This window comes from Colletotrichum paranaense (assembly GCF_030867605.1).
Source record: "Colletotrichum paranaense strain IMI 384185 chromosome Unknown Scaffold_9.1, whole genome shotgun sequence".
Lineage (NCBI taxonomy): Eukaryota > Fungi > Ascomycota > Sordariomycetes > Glomerellales > Glomerellaceae > Colletotrichum > Colletotrichum paranaense.
The window spans coordinates 1,212,180-1,226,502 of NW_026848967.1; the positions used below are offsets into that span (position 1 = coordinate 1,212,180).

Genomic DNA, 14,323 nt, shown 5'->3' on the forward strand with positions numbered 1-14,323 from the left:
TGTTTCAACTGCTGTGCTGTCCTGTACGCTCGCTGCTGCTCAGCTTTAGCCTCGACCTTACTCGCCCTCCTCCTACTCCTGCGTCAGTTATCCTTCAACTTTGCATCTGGAGCTTTCCAACGGATAACGCAGCCCAGCCAGCTTCTCTACCACCTCGACGGGAAGATGTGAGACGCCCAACCCTCGGATCACCGCTCCCCCCTCCCTTGCAACTTTCAGTCCTTTTTTCGGTGAACGTGTACCATCCACGCACGCTTCGTCTTACCTTCGCTTCCACTTCTCCCTTGCCCTTCTTACTTTCTCTCTTCCCCTCTTCTTCCTTTAAACTGTCCTCAGGCCCATCGCTGCTGCACCTCTCCATCCCTCCCAGATAGAGAAGCATGCCGGATCCATGGCGCCAATTACGCTCCTTCGTTTTCCTCAGCGATGAAGAGATGGGGAAGAAGGACGACGACCATCACCGCCCTGGCGGCAGCGCCATCAAGAACCCCATGCTGCTTCGAAACAGGAACCCCCAATGGCAGCCCACCGCCAAGATGCCCTCCCGCCGCCTCTTCCGACGCATCGCCTACCTCCTCGTCATTGCCGCCGGCCTCTGGTACCTCTTGAGCGACCTCTCCCTCGGTTTCGGCCAACGGCCCCCGAACTACATCTACCCGTACCCCGAAGACGCTTCTCCGTCCCGCGATCCCTCCTCACGAAAGCCCGGCCGACTAGCTCAAGGTCAACCCATCCCGCCAGCCACGGAACACGACTACAATGGCCCCGTCAAGTTCCACCGGCTCGCCAACTCGCTGCACGCCATTGCTGCTACCAAGGGCAGCCAGCCCATCAACCAAAATGTCCTCTTCGCCGCCTCCAACTTGCGCAGCATATCGAGCTTGCTACCGTTCGCATGTAAGATGGGCACTGAGCTGAGGAGCTACGTACACTTTGCCGTCATGAGCAGGAGCGACATCAACCTCGACGAGCTCAAGAAGATCAACGGCGTGGACGATACCTGCTACATCATCTGGCACGATGCCCGAGCCGACTTCTCCCCCCTCTCGACCGACGCTCGACTCGAACAATCCGCGGTCCGCGCGCTGCGACACATAAGCACATACATGCATCCTCAAGCTATCCTCATTGACGGTTCCGACGACGAATACGTCCCCTTCACGAAAGGAATGCGCGACGAGACGGGCAGGCTCAAGACCCCGCTGATTGAGCTTCCCGCTGGTGCCTGGACACATCTTTCATGGTTGTCGAAGCTTGACAGCGCTTCCCTAGCTGCGTGGAACCAGGTCAGCGTCGACATCCTGATCCAGGCCCCGGCGAGCGGGTCAGGCAGCCTGTTGCGGCTGCTCAAGTCTCTCAATGACGCCGATTTCACTGCCTTCTCGATCCCTCACCTCACCATTGAGCTACCGCAAGACATTGAACCTGCGACGGCCAAGTTCCTCGAGACGTTCCGCTGGCCGCCGCCACACGTGCATAACCCCGGGCGCGTGCAGATGCTCTCCCTAAGGCATAGAATCCCGAGACAGCGTATGACGGAGGAGGAGAGCTCCATACGATTCCTTGAGTCTTTCTGGCCAACAACGCCAAAGTACTCTCATATTCTAGTTCTTTCGCCACAGGCGGAGCTTGCGCCTGGTTTCTTCCATTGTAGGCATACTCCATGTCACAAGAACTAGAACATCTGATTAACGATTACCAGACCTCAAGTATACGGTGTTGGAGTACCGCTACTCTCGCCTGACCACCCTCCAGAAATGGGACCAACGTTTGCTCGGCATCAGCATGACCACGCCTTCCATGTACCTGAACGGCAAGAAGGACTTCATCGAGCCGACGGCAGAAGGCGCAAGCGATCTCGAACCCGGAACTTCCTACCTGTGGCAAGCTCCCAACAGCAACGCCGTTCTCTTCTTCGGTGACAGGTGGATCGAGCTACACGGCCTCGTATCGCAAGTCGACGCGCTACAACACGCGCGGGGTGCCGAGCCATCGCCGGCGCTGATTGCCGAAAAGCAGGTCAGCAAGATGTACCCCTCCTGGCTGGAACATATGCTGCGCCTGTCCCGGCTCAGGGGCTACTTCACGCTGTACCCCAGCGCCGAGACGGCAGCCACGATCGCGACAGTGCACCAGGAGCTCTACCAGGCTCCCGAGGAATACGAGAAGGAAGGTGGGGAGGGTAAGAGGACGGCGAGTCTCTCGGAATCGAGGTTTGGCTCCGGGTCCCTGGTCCAGACGATGGACACGCTGCCGAATAATGGTAGTCTCAAGCCCGCCAATGATCTTCCACTGCTCGGCTGGGAGGGCGAGGGAACGAACCTTAGGCACATCTATCAAATGGCGATAGAGTACATGTTCACATGGCGCGAGCAAGTCGGTGGCTGCAGCAAAGAAGAGTCTCAGCGGGATCACGTGGATGGGTCCGCGAGGGATCTATTTTGCACACCAGATGGTAAACTCAAGGCTTAATGGAGAATGAAGTGAGTGTGGAGCAAATCCCAAGGAGGGACAACCTGCCGGTCAAGATGATTAAGAGAATCTTGTGCCAAGTGTATACTATATAGACCCTTTTTATATACCCACGGGATGGATGGAACATCAGCATGGACTGACATGGCGCGACGAAGACAAAGGCACAAAAAGGTGGGATACAAATAAGCGAATTGAGATTTTTTTTTTGTTGCAGATTGTTCACTTCAAGACTGGTCCCGCGACAAAAGCTGCTGCTGCTTCCGCGGTAGTTGATGAGTTTTTTTCTCCCTCTTGAGAGTTGGCTGAAATCTTTGTAATGACGAGTAAGACGACACATGTTCCTACGATGCTGAGAGCCACCACGGCAAGGACCTGGGGTATTCGAGTCAATATGAAGAAAACCTCATAATTTGGCGTGAAAAAGAGGCGGGGAGACAATGAGAACTTACGAGCTGCGTCCTCCATCCGGTTTGCACGATGGCCGCTTTGCGACTATACTTGTTGACGGTTTCTTACATGCATCCACATCAGCCAATCTGCGCTTTTGGGGGGGCTTGCACCGTAGGGGAGGAAAGACTCACTTATGTAGTTGCCGATCCCGAGACACAGACACGCGACGGCCAGGATCCAAAAGATGATGCCGAGGGGTTTGGCCATGCGCAGCTCGAGCTGGCTGGGTTCGGACTTCAGGTGGAAGGAGAGGACGATGGCGACGGCGACGATGGACATGTAGACTGAGAGGCGGAGGTAGCTTAGGAATGCTGTGATGTTGTGAGTGAGTGAGTGATGAGCGATGAGTAATGGGTGATGAGATTGAGGGTTGTGATAAGGCATCTTGACATACTCCTCTCATTCGCGCAGTGGTCGCGCGCATCACTCGTTTCGTTTTGGAAGAGGAGGGGGCCGAAGATGGGCCAGGCCAGGAAGGTTGATTTTCTTGCGTGACCTGAGCCGCTGGTTGTGACATTGTATGTTAGCTTTCAAAGAATCAATTCACAAGTGAGATCAACCTGAGCAGAGATTGAGAGGTGAGTTGGAGAGAGTGAGTGAGTATCGTACTTACCCAAGGTCGCCGACGTCAATTGGTCTCAAGAGCTCTGAGGGCCGGAGAGGCGCGCAGCAGTGGAAGGTTAGGTCTTCGTCGTCCATGTCTGGTCGCGAAGCCATGGCTGGAATGCAGTATGCTCAATTGATTCGAATGGTCAAATGTGAATTGAAGACTCTGGGTGTGAATATGAGATTGAGTGATGTTGCTGTTTGAATGAGGATATGAGTGACGGGAACTTGGAAGTCTGAGCACGGCAGGTCTGGAATGGCAACTGGATTTGATCACAAGCGCCATGTAAGGTGTCATTTGAGCACTGTATGGTTTCCATCAGACTAAGGCGGCTTGTCAAGGATTGAGTGACGGCGCGGACACTGTACGGCAACGGCGATCGGCGATCGGGCTCCACCTCGGCTCGCCCGACTTACACTCTGGCCGACCTCGCCGGCGTTTTGTAGAACATCTCCTGCTCTTTGACATGAGTGGAACAAAGCGAATCAAGCTTGAAAAGTTCTCGGAACTGTTTTCTCGGATCTATTTTGTTCTTGAGATACTCCCAATGGCCTCCACTCAAAGTCGAGGAGTTGGGGTCTTCTTCGCCCCGCACAAAGACTTCATCGGGTCGTCTACCCAGGCGCAGTATGATATCCAGACTTGTATCGCTGCCAGCACCGTTGCAAGGATACCGAAGATTGCCGCCACTATAAAAGCGGCTAAAGCGCACTTGTACATATGCCGTGGGGATTTCCTCCGTTCCGCATAGCGCTCCCACCTTGTTGTCGGTGTCGGGTCTTCGACCTCTTTCAGCAGACGGGCCAGCCTCGGGGCCCAATGCGGATACTGCGTGTACAGGTCCTGAAGGTCTTCGGGTATATCCTGGTCGGCCGAGTGATATAGAGAGAGAAGACACGGTTTGAGGAGATCCGGGTCGAGATCTTGTCGTTGAACCCATTTCTGTAGAATTCGCTGGGATCGCTTGTCACCAAAGGGAGGAAACACGAGGTCGAGGGTTCTGAGGGTCTCTAAAAGGAACTCAGACGGCAAGCAGCCACTATTTTGCTACTTAGCAGGTGTTTTGTTCTTCTTAGAGAGACGGACAAGACTGATTCTTACAAAGATAGAGCTTCAAGTTTGGTGTGGCCCAGATCCGCATTGTCGGCCTTGAGTACCTCGAGGCCATGTTCGAGGAATGCACGGTGGTGAAAGACCAACAACGTCTTGAAGCCCTCTCCTTTGATCAAGGATAGATGATCCGACAAAGTGTCAGTCGCTACGATATTGACCCCAGCGTTTTTGGACAGGGTATGGGCGGTAAGGTTTCCGATGCTGACGGACTGCTCCGGTATTCCTCCAGCAAACGCTTGTGGATACACACGGTTGAGAAAGGATGCCAGTGACTCGTCGATCTTCCATTCATGGATATCGTAGCTTCCAAGTGCGGTACCTTGCGTTCGGCATGCTGTCATAAACATCAATCGCACAGCACACTCCAAGACTGCTTCGGCGCTTTCGTGATCGACAGAGGCGATGATTGATTCTTTCGTCGCCGAAGGATTTGATTTGAGCTTTATAACTGTTCTCCGCAGCTCGTCTTCGTCACACAGAGAACTCGTTGCAGCAAACCGATCCGTGTAGCACTTCAAGAGTTGCGCACTTTGTAAACACCGTGTCGATGCAGCACCATCTCCGGCCTTATTTGCCCAAATGGCATTGGTAAGGCTATGTTCGACTGATTCATTTCCAAGGGGTTCCATTTCGTCTCGCTCGTACTTCAGCTTGCAGCAATTCCACCTCAATTGTTGATGAATAGCAATTGCGTGGGCACTGTCTGATCTTGAAGCTTCCAACGGGGCTGTGTTGATTGTAAATTTCAGGCAGGCTCTCTTAGCATGATCGCAGTAAGCACGGTTTATTGGTGACGAGTCTGAGACAGCAGCTATCCCTTCCAATGATAGATGCTCAACCCAACGAGTAGCATGCGTAGCTTGGGTCAGCCCAACCAGGGAGTCAGCCTGAGCGATTTGCCTCAATTTATCAGGTGCGTACAGTCCGTACTCCCAGTGGCTTATCCTAGTCCTTTCCCTCCCTCTTTTCTCAAGTCGAGCATCTTGGGCTTCGGGAGCTTCACCGTCATGCTCGTACAACACCTCGAACTCAGATACACACCCACGTACCGATAATATTTGACTGATTTGCGATCAGTCAATGCTCTATACCCCTCTTTTTTTGGGATTGAACGAACAGTACGCGCTTCTCGGAGGTGATTGAATTCATTCGATCATCCAGAATGTCTGAAGCGTTACCAGCTTCGCGAGAGGTAACGCAGGAGCACATTTATCGCGCCATGCTACTGATATCAATCGCAGTCGCTTCTTGGACGCTAGACTGCCTCGGCACTGCCGATGCCATATGCTTTTTGATATCATCTGACATGGTGGGACTTCCTGCGTATGCGCTCGCAGAAGCATTCATAGTCACAATCCTCAACGATGAGATGCCTATCTTGATAGACACCGACTATATGAATCAAAATTGTCAAACAATCTCATACAGTACCAGATTAAACAGCAAGCCTCGAGTTTATCCCAGCGACGCAGTGGCCGATCACGATCCCGGTATGCTTGCGGATTACGTCGAAGTTTGTCTTTCTTGGCAGGAGAGGGTCATCAAACCGCCGAGGTTGGAGCTTGTTAGGGCAAAACGCAATCACGCCTTCACTGACGAGGAATGGCATCTTTATAACGTCTTTGCATTGGGAGTGCTGGTTGTTACGAAATTATTCCACAATCGAAATGGGCGCCCGTTCCCCTCCATCCTACAATTTTTGGTATCCATAGAGAGGTTCTCTCCGCGGCAAGAATCCACCGCCAAAACATACATTTGCATCGCTGGTCTCAGTAGCCCGCAAGATATCATAGCGTTCGACCAAACGTTGTCAGGAATGGGCTTCAAGGACGCTTGCAGACCCTTGGAATTCTGCTATGAAACGAGTCGCATCGAATTCTCAGCTAGCTCCGGGATATACGACGTGAAGTCTTCCAGCACAGAGACTCTTTGCGGCAGCATAGCCATCTTTGGGCAGTCCGATGGCTCTCGGAGCAAATCCACGATCGGTGGACTAATTGAGGTTGATAGTCAGAGTTTTGCCTTGACAACAAAACACAGACCGGAGACCGAGATGGTCACGGATGGGGAGGAAAATAGTCCATCCTTGGCCGACTTGATGCTGGAACTTCTTGAAGTCGAAGTAGTCGAAGAACTCACTCCCCAGAACTATCAGCCTGCATGGATGGATAGCTCAAACAGAGGGGCTGTGGTTTCTCCGGTGGAAAAGAATCAGGCCTGGGAGGATTGGGACCTCATTCCTATTGAAAAAGCACAGCGCCTACCGAATTTGATCCCCAATAACAAATCATCGGAGAACACGATGAGAAGCAGACAGGTCACCAAGTTCGTCGACTTTGACATGAAAAGCTTCGACGATGCCCTCCCGTGGCAAGTCCTCATCATCTCGGGCATGAGCGGTGTCCTTGACGGGCTGTTGTCCTCGAATCCCTCGCACATGCATTGCGGCGTAGACAGCTCCTACGAAGTGTGGACTGTCAGGCTGAAGCAACACGGTACGATTTGCAGTCAAGCTCTTCTCATAATAGGCAGACTGATGAACTCATTTCTCTGACGTGCTTCTAGATCTCCAAGCAGGTGACTCCGGCTCATGGGTCGTCCGGAGAAGCGATCACGGCCTTCTCGGTATGGTGGTAGCACGCTCACCTGGCTCGGCTTACATGGTATCATTTGACAAGATAAGAGAGAGCATTGAGAGGAGGAGGAGTTTGGCGCCACACTCTGTCGAATTGCCGAGATTTCCTACCAAGAGAAGTGTCTCTCAACGCCGTGCGCAGCTCATGTCGGATATCAACGAAGGTCTCTCTCAATATCATGAGGCTACACCCTCCGACAACGCCATGACCCAAAACAACCCCATGGGATTGCGTCTCTCCAGTCTGGTGTCCCCGCTAGGCTCTGCACTTCAGACATTGCAAAACCTCATGTCGACGGTAATAGGCCCCATGAAAGACGTGTTAAAGCCGTACATGAAAAATCCCCCAGCACGGATTCCAAGGAGCGGCGGCGAATCGGAGCTGCTTTTCAATATCGCAAACCTCCCTAACAGTTTTCCCTCTATCCTTCAAGCGCTTGACTCCCACACAATTCTCGATGTATGCCGTTGCGTCCATCCCCTGCAATACGTCTCGTTTGCTGTTGCAGTACTCTTCATATTCCTTCGGCCTTCTTTCGGCCCTGCAACCATACCTTTTGGCTTTTTCTACCGGTTTCCCCTTTATAATTGCGTACTGCTCTATTTAACCGGAGCCTTGATCTTTGTACTCAACCCGATTGGGCGCACCTCAGAAGAGTCCTATGGAGACTATCACATCCGACTGAGAAGGATAAACGCTTTCAGAAAACACTTCTTAATGTGGATGGCGATTTATTGGGGGAGGTGTGATTTCTATGCTTTTGGAATTTGCTTGATATCAGGCGACAAGTTGGACGAGGATCTATGTGAGTTTTCTTTCGAGCCCTTATGCCTGGTACAAACTGACGGTTTGAAAGCGTGGCACATGTTCTGCCAAGCTACAGGCGCATCTCCCCAAACCCCAGCGACATCCACAGTGAAGGAAGCATTCCAGTCAATTTGGAAGTTGATCTCTTCCGATTTCAGGGGCTTCCGTGAAATGTCCGAGGTGTCTTATACAGCTATTGCATGGTTACTTTACACGAAGATACTTCGACGGCCAAACCCCATGCCTTCTGACGAGGATGAACCCAGAAGACCCGAGGTGTCTCCAGGGGCCAGAAACATCCCATATGACGACGCTGGGCCATCGCGATCGAGATGAGAAACCAAGTTGTCCACTCCTAGCATCTCTCGAATACACGATACAAGCCCTTCAGATCAGCAACCTCCAACACAGCAGCCTTCATCAACGACGTAGTCGCAACCAACCTCGCCTTGAAGGCAGGGAAGAAAATATGCTCAATCGCGAAACGCACGTTTCTCCGCCGCTCCGCAAGCTGATCATCGACCTTGGCCTCCTCATCATTCTCGTCAGCCTCCCCGCCAACCGTCGGCGGCAACTGCTCAGGCACATAGAAAGACGCTAGCTCTTTCAAAAAGGAATCAAAACACAGCTTCTCATCCTCCCAGTTGACGCAGGGTCCTAGACGCAGCAGGAAACGGGGCAACTTGACCATGGCGGGCGTGTAGCCCTTGATCAGGAGGGGGATGGTGAGCAGCTCGCCCGCAGGGGAGACTTCGAGGGAGAAGTACTCGGTAAGCATCTCGCGCCGCTCGATGAGCTGGGCTGCTACCTTCTCGACAACGTCCTCAATCTCAAAGTCCTCCTCGGGAGACTCGATATTCGCCTTCTCTACCTCAGCGCCGATGCGGAGGATCTCTCGCAGGTCCAGGGGCGGCGTGAAGCGGATGGTGCCAAAGTTGCCAAAATCCGTCAGCCCGACTTGATAGCAGTACTCGTAACAGGTCCGACCGTAGTCAATAAGATACATCTTGACACCGCCCTGAATAGCGGCCAATCGACGGCGTTCGTCGACGACGCCGACAAATGTGTGATTCGCAAAAATTTCTGTGAGGTCGTTGTGCATGTCTTCCCTTACCTCGGCCCGGAGCTCCTTGACGCTAGTAAGCCTCATTGGCGCGAAGGGCCTATCGACCGTTTCGTACTGAATATGCTCTGAGGCAGACAAGGCATTTTCGTCAGCCGCCCCGGCTGCGGCCGCAGCAAGCCCGGGGGATGCCTTGGAGGGCGTAGCAGCTGTGGCTGAGGGCAGCATGCTGGTGATTTTCCGCAAGCTCGTATCGGTACGGACGAGGTTGTTAGAGTTCCTCCGTGGTCTTTTCGAGCCTGGGGTTTCTCTTGCGGGCGTCGCTGGGGTTCCCTCGCTCTCGGCCTGAGGGGATATCTCCATCATCTGGCCCCCCGGGAGCAAGCTCTGTGTCATGAATGTGCGACTTGTGTCCACCTCTGCCAGCTTAGAGCGTATGTGCTCGCATATTGACTGGATGACGTCATCTTCGTTCAGGAAATGCACTTCTTGCTTCGTGGGATGGACGTTGACGTCGACTCGGGCAGGGTCGATCTCGAGGCTGAGGTAGATGAATGGCCGACCGCCCTTGGGTAAGAATGAGGCGTACAGCTGCTCAAGTGCCTTTCTTATGGTGGTTGACTCTACACAACGGTGATTGATGAATAGGAGAAAGGTAGTCTTTTTTATGTTGTAGTTGGCGTTCGTAGCCCATCCAGTAGCCTTGAAGCCCCAACGGTCTTCTGAGGTTGAGAACTGCATTAACTCGTTGGCGACACTTGAGCCGTATATCTGCCGTATTCGGTCGATTTCGCTTGCTGTGGCTTGGATGGATACACTGGTACCCGATTCGCCGTGCTTCTTGCAGGAGAAGCCCACTCCCTTACAATGGATGGCGTAACGTCCAACAATGTCAATGATCTTATTGTACTCCTCAGCAGGCGACCTAAATGCTCTTCGACGTGTCGGTATGTTATAGAACATGTCTTCGACGCTGATCTGCGTACCCTGGCGGCCAGCAGTGGGCTTGGGCTCAGCCGACTGACCGGGCTTTGCAGGAGCCAGCTTCCCATCGAGGTATGTGGCACGCCATGCGCAATTCGAGTCTTTGGTCTTGGTAGTCACGGAAAGATGGGCGATGTGACTGATACTTGCTAGGGCTTCGCCTCTGAAGCCATACGTGGCAATGGAGGTGAGGTCCTCGAAGGCGGTGATCTTAGAAGTCGTATGACGCTCACAGAGAATCTCCATGTCTTCTCTCTTGAGCAGAGTCAGAACGAATAGGTAGATTTACGAAGAGGACGCATGTCATGTCATACCTGAATACCGCATCCATTGTCGGTGATTTGCAGGAGTTTGAGGCCACCCTCCTTGACCAGTACCTCGAGAGCGGTGGCACCTGCGTCAACGGAGTTCTCGATCAATTCTTTCAGGGCATTGACAGGGGCAACTATGATCTCTCCGGCGGCGATTTTATTGACTACATTCTGATCGAGGGCCTGCATACGCCTGTCAGAAGTGTAGCACGCCGAGTAAGCGGCAAATGCAACTCACGCGAATTCGACGAGGCCCTTGAGAGTCTTCCAGGTCATCCTCCGCCTTCCGCTTCGTGCCAGCAGAAGGAGCGGAATCGACTTCCATGGGGTCAGCCATGGCCGTCTGAGGTTCGAGAAGGCTCAATGTCGCTAATAGCTGTTGCGGGGCAGTGTAACACCAGTAAGGCGAGGCAGGAAGGCAGCTCAACAGCGGTACATGCCCACCAACAGTTTCATTCAGCGGGCTTGGGAAACAGTGTGAATGTACGAATCTGCAAGGTTGTCGAGTTCAGGGGAGAAAATGCCTGCTGCCGGCGAGGATGGAGTCGCGACTACCGGGCCCACGGGTTCCCAGAGTTTGGCGCGTCTTCACGTGAGCAGCTGTTTAGTCAGCTAAAACCACTTTATGGAAGGTGCTTGCCTTGGAACCACGAACCTTCCTCGGGCACCTCAGCTACCTCGGTACGTACCAAAGTAGCCGTTCTTACCCATCGCATCTCATAACCTAAGGTACCTTAAGGAGCCCATACCCATCTGCGCATCACTTCAACAACCTATCGACCTCCCACCCGGGTTGCTGCAACAATACACATCCTTGACAATGCCTCTAGCCCCTAATACAATTTACGGTTGCAGTCCTCGAATCCATGTCGTCTTCACCGTTATCTGACCAATTTGCACCTGTCACAATTCTGCACAACACAGCACTCGGATCGACATTTCTGACGCTGGCACGAAACCCATCCAGATGTGGTGACGCCAGAGTACCATCGAATTCGCAAGACCGAGACACCGAAAGACCATTTCTGATCGATCTTCGAAGTCGTGCTTTAGTTTCCAAAGATTCCAGGCTCCGATCCGGGGCGTATCCGTCAACCCTGCGAGCATAGATCCCCAGTGATCAAACCAGGGACTGTCGATGTAGTCCATCGATCAGATTCACCGAGAACAGCGTTGACATTTCTGGTGTGGAGGCTGTGGCGGTGTTCGACACCGAAAGTCTCCAATGTTCAAGAGAATGCCACCTACCAAGCTCAGCCATCAGGCACAAACAAATCGCGGTGGTATCCATTCTACTTGGCCGAAAACGCCTTGGACGTCTGTCAACAAATCTGCCTCGCAGAAGCTTCGCAGAACCCCATGAAGAAGTTCATTCCTCGAAGGGTGACTCAGACAGCGGCACACTCCGAGACATGCCCTGACCTCGGCCTAACATAAACGCATTTGTTGTTTGCTGGAGATATTTCCAATGGGATAGGGAAGAACAGACAGTTGCAATCTCTTGCACGTTCATTCAAAGCTGCGGATACCGAAAGTTTGGCCTCATCATCATGAAATTTGGCGAGGCACCCCAAACCACGGCTTCTCGCATGAAGTTGACAAACAGGGCTTCTCGCGCACAAGCCGGCAACATTTACACCATTTACAACCGGCCGGCACATGGTCGTCGTTTGAGAACCGTGCACTTTTTCAGAAACTGACCAAAATATAACGACAAGCATCCGAACTGCCCGCACCAGCGTCGGCCGCCAGGCCATCTTTGCAAAGATTGCTGTCCCCTCTTTTTGGACCATTGTCAGTCTAACACTAACCAACTCCACGTACTCCGTACACTCCCAGCGGCGCCTGCCATGTGCAAAGACGAGCCAGCAGAAAGCACCACAGGTGACGGCGTGGCCTCGACACGCGCCCATCTCTCGAGTGCGAGGTAAGTTGGCCCTCCCCCTGGTCCTTACCAGGCCCACCGCTGCCACTACGTGCATGGTTGTAGTGTCACGTCTGACAGCGGGTCCAGCGGATGGAGCTCCAGACTACCTTCACCAGATCCTATCATTTCGGACCCAACCATGACACCCGGCCGGCGTATCCCCCGAAGTCCTCTTGCTCCTCTGTCCCACGCCGAGAGCTTGATGGACATGCAAATTCCTCAACCGTCGGGGTCACTTCAGGTCGGCAGGAAACGGGACATTGATGAGGTTTTCGACGACAGCACGCCACCTTCGCCCGATAAGCTGCAACGCGAGCTCGATCAGCAGCATGATGAGGCCAAGGAGGAGGCCATGAACACCAGTCGCAACTTGACAACGAGTACACTCATGCCCCTTGACACTCAATTACAAGCCCATGAGCCAGACAGCAAGCGGCGCAAGACACTCGCCTACCGAGTCAAGCCTCCTACTCGCAGTGACAGTTCGCACTACGGGCATGGCTCCGAGCATGGCCACGCGGATGACAGCGGCCGCCAAAACACGGTCGAACGACAAGTCAGCCGCAAATCAAACTCTCCAAAAAACGGTTGAGAAGCGGGCGTTTGTCGCCGCCACCATTGAAGCATCAGCCTGTCCCATGATGCCATCCATGCAGGAACAGGACGGCCTACCGCCCAACGTCCACCGGCAACGCAGCATCGCCCCTCTTCTTATCAGAGTCTAGTATCCGTAGGGCCTCTCGGTAGACCTAGGACCCCAGCACCTCGCGTGGTTCGGATACTTGACGGTCGTCCTACAGTATCTTACGGAATGCTTTTCGTCCTCAGCAGACGGCAACAAACCCCGATTACAGAGGCTCACTAGCAACACGGCAGTGGAGAGAAACCCTCCTCATCTCTTGATCTCGACAGCGAGCATTGCGAAGACGTCTGGCAGCTGTCGACCGGTGTTGATAGTGCGACTAGCTTTCCCACGTTGTGGTTTAGCGGCCGGCACTGCCACTATCCGGCGCCCCTCCCTCATTTCCTCCCCCCAACTCCTCCAAGCAAACGTGCGCCCATAGGACCTGGCTGCCATGCGAGGCCCGTTTCGAAACAACCTTAACCGTATGCGCCTTTCCCGTTTGCGCTGCAAACGACAACTGCTCAGGGTGCCCAAGAGTCCATTTCAGGAACCTTTCCCTACCCTCGCGACCCTTTCGCGGTCTAGCGCGCTGGGAACATCAAGAACGTAGAGGGCCGAATCCAGTGAGAATCATGAAGATCCTTCGGCAGCGCCTCTTTTGTTTCAGGTCGACGCTCTAAAGATGGTTTCCTTTTCACATCGGAATTTGCTTCTTCTCCTCGTCCACATCCTTTCGCCGTTCTCTCCATACTCCGAAGAGTCACTCGAGCGGCACAATTCAACGCCTCGTGTTTGCACTTGACGGCGTCTTCTCCCTTCCCGGAATAGCAAATAGACAATTACAAACCCCTGCTGCGTCTTGCCGCTTTCAGCTGTTCGCATCCACTACATTTCCCAATATGTCCATCAGCGTTTCAACTTTGGGTGGTGGTCTCCGTCGCTTGGACGAATGCGAACATGTGGTGGTGTCCTCTCCCGCCGGTAACCCGAAGGTCTCAATTCTCAACCATTAGGAATACTGCCTCGTTTCTTTTCGCCAGCAAAGCACACCAATTCAAAAGCTTCTCGCATCCCTCAATCTCCTTGGATCCCGCTGATCAGCTGAATGGTCAAGGGTGCTGTCCGTGGTTTTCAATATTGGACAGGTATACCCACCCAAAGATGCACAATGACCGAATGAAAAACTCTTTTGGGCCACCAACAATCTGCCCGGCTCCGTCTCGGAGATTTTTCTCAACCGTAACGAGCAACCTCCAGTGCATCCCCCTGCACCTCTTCATCCCATTCCCCTGGCTGGTGCCTCGGTGGTTGGATCCACTGCAGGC

The 14,323-nt window shown here is 53.3% G+C and overlaps 7 protein-coding genes across 7 annotated transcripts; 3 read left to right on the forward strand and 4 right to left on the reverse strand.

Moving 5' to 3' along the window:
- Positions 1-380: 380 nt before the first annotated feature.
- CPAR01_11153 (uncharacterized protein) lies at positions 381-2,472 on the forward strand (the record flags this gene model as incomplete). The annotated part of the gene is made up of 2 exons (XM_060495412.1): positions 381-1,650; positions 1,703-2,472. 2 exons carry the CDS (start codon positions 381-383, stop codon positions 2,470-2,472), a joined length of 2,040 nt encoding a protein of 679 aa, XP_060345760.1.
- Positions 2,473-2,694: 222 nt separating this feature from the next.
- CPAR01_11154 (uncharacterized protein) lies at positions 2,695-3,642 on the reverse strand (the record flags this gene model as incomplete). Its single annotated transcript, XM_060495413.1, has 5 exons — positions 2,695-2,847; positions 2,925-2,986; positions 3,057-3,236; positions 3,320-3,429; positions 3,539-3,642. 5 exons carry the CDS (start codon positions 3,640-3,642, stop codon positions 2,695-2,697), a joined length of 609 nt encoding a protein of 202 aa, XP_060345761.1.
- Positions 3,643-4,090: 448 nt separating this feature from the next.
- On the reverse strand, positions 4,091-5,274 carry CPAR01_11155 (uncharacterized protein; the record flags this gene model as incomplete). Its single annotated transcript, XM_060495414.1, has 2 exons — positions 4,091-4,571; positions 4,634-5,274. 2 exons carry the CDS (start codon positions 5,272-5,274, stop codon positions 4,091-4,093), a joined length of 1,122 nt encoding a protein of 373 aa, XP_060345762.1.
- A 533-nt stretch (positions 5,275-5,807) lies between these two features.
- Positions 5,808-8,200, forward strand: CPAR01_11156 (uncharacterized protein; the record flags this gene model as incomplete). The annotated part of the gene is made up of 3 exons (XM_060495415.1): positions 5,808-7,140; positions 7,211-7,740; positions 8,165-8,200. 3 exons carry the CDS (start codon positions 5,808-5,810, stop codon positions 8,198-8,200), a joined length of 1,899 nt encoding a protein of 632 aa, XP_060345763.1.
- A 243-nt stretch (positions 8,201-8,443) lies between these two features.
- CPAR01_11157 (DNA mismatch repair protein MutL) lies at positions 8,444-10,783 on the reverse strand (the record flags this gene model as incomplete). The annotated part of the gene is made up of 3 exons (XM_060495416.1): positions 8,444-10,390; positions 10,450-10,629; positions 10,685-10,783. 3 exons carry the CDS (start codon positions 10,781-10,783, stop codon positions 8,444-8,446), a joined length of 2,226 nt encoding a protein of 741 aa, XP_060345764.1.
- A 1,051-nt stretch (positions 10,784-11,834) lies between these two features.
- Positions 11,835-12,107, reverse strand: CPAR01_11158 (uncharacterized protein; the record flags this gene model as incomplete). Its single annotated transcript, XM_060495417.1, has 1 exon — positions 11,835-12,107. One exon carries the CDS (start codon positions 12,105-12,107, stop codon positions 11,835-11,837), a length of 273 nt encoding a protein of 90 aa, XP_060345765.1.
- Positions 12,108-12,296: 189 nt separating this feature from the next.
- Positions 12,297-12,965, forward strand: CPAR01_11159 (uncharacterized protein; the record flags this gene model as incomplete). Its single annotated transcript, XM_060495418.1, has 2 exons — positions 12,297-12,373; positions 12,437-12,965. 2 exons carry the CDS (start codon positions 12,297-12,299, stop codon positions 12,963-12,965), a joined length of 606 nt encoding a protein of 201 aa, XP_060345766.1.
- Between the last annotated feature and the right edge of the window lie 1,358 nt (positions 12,966-14,323).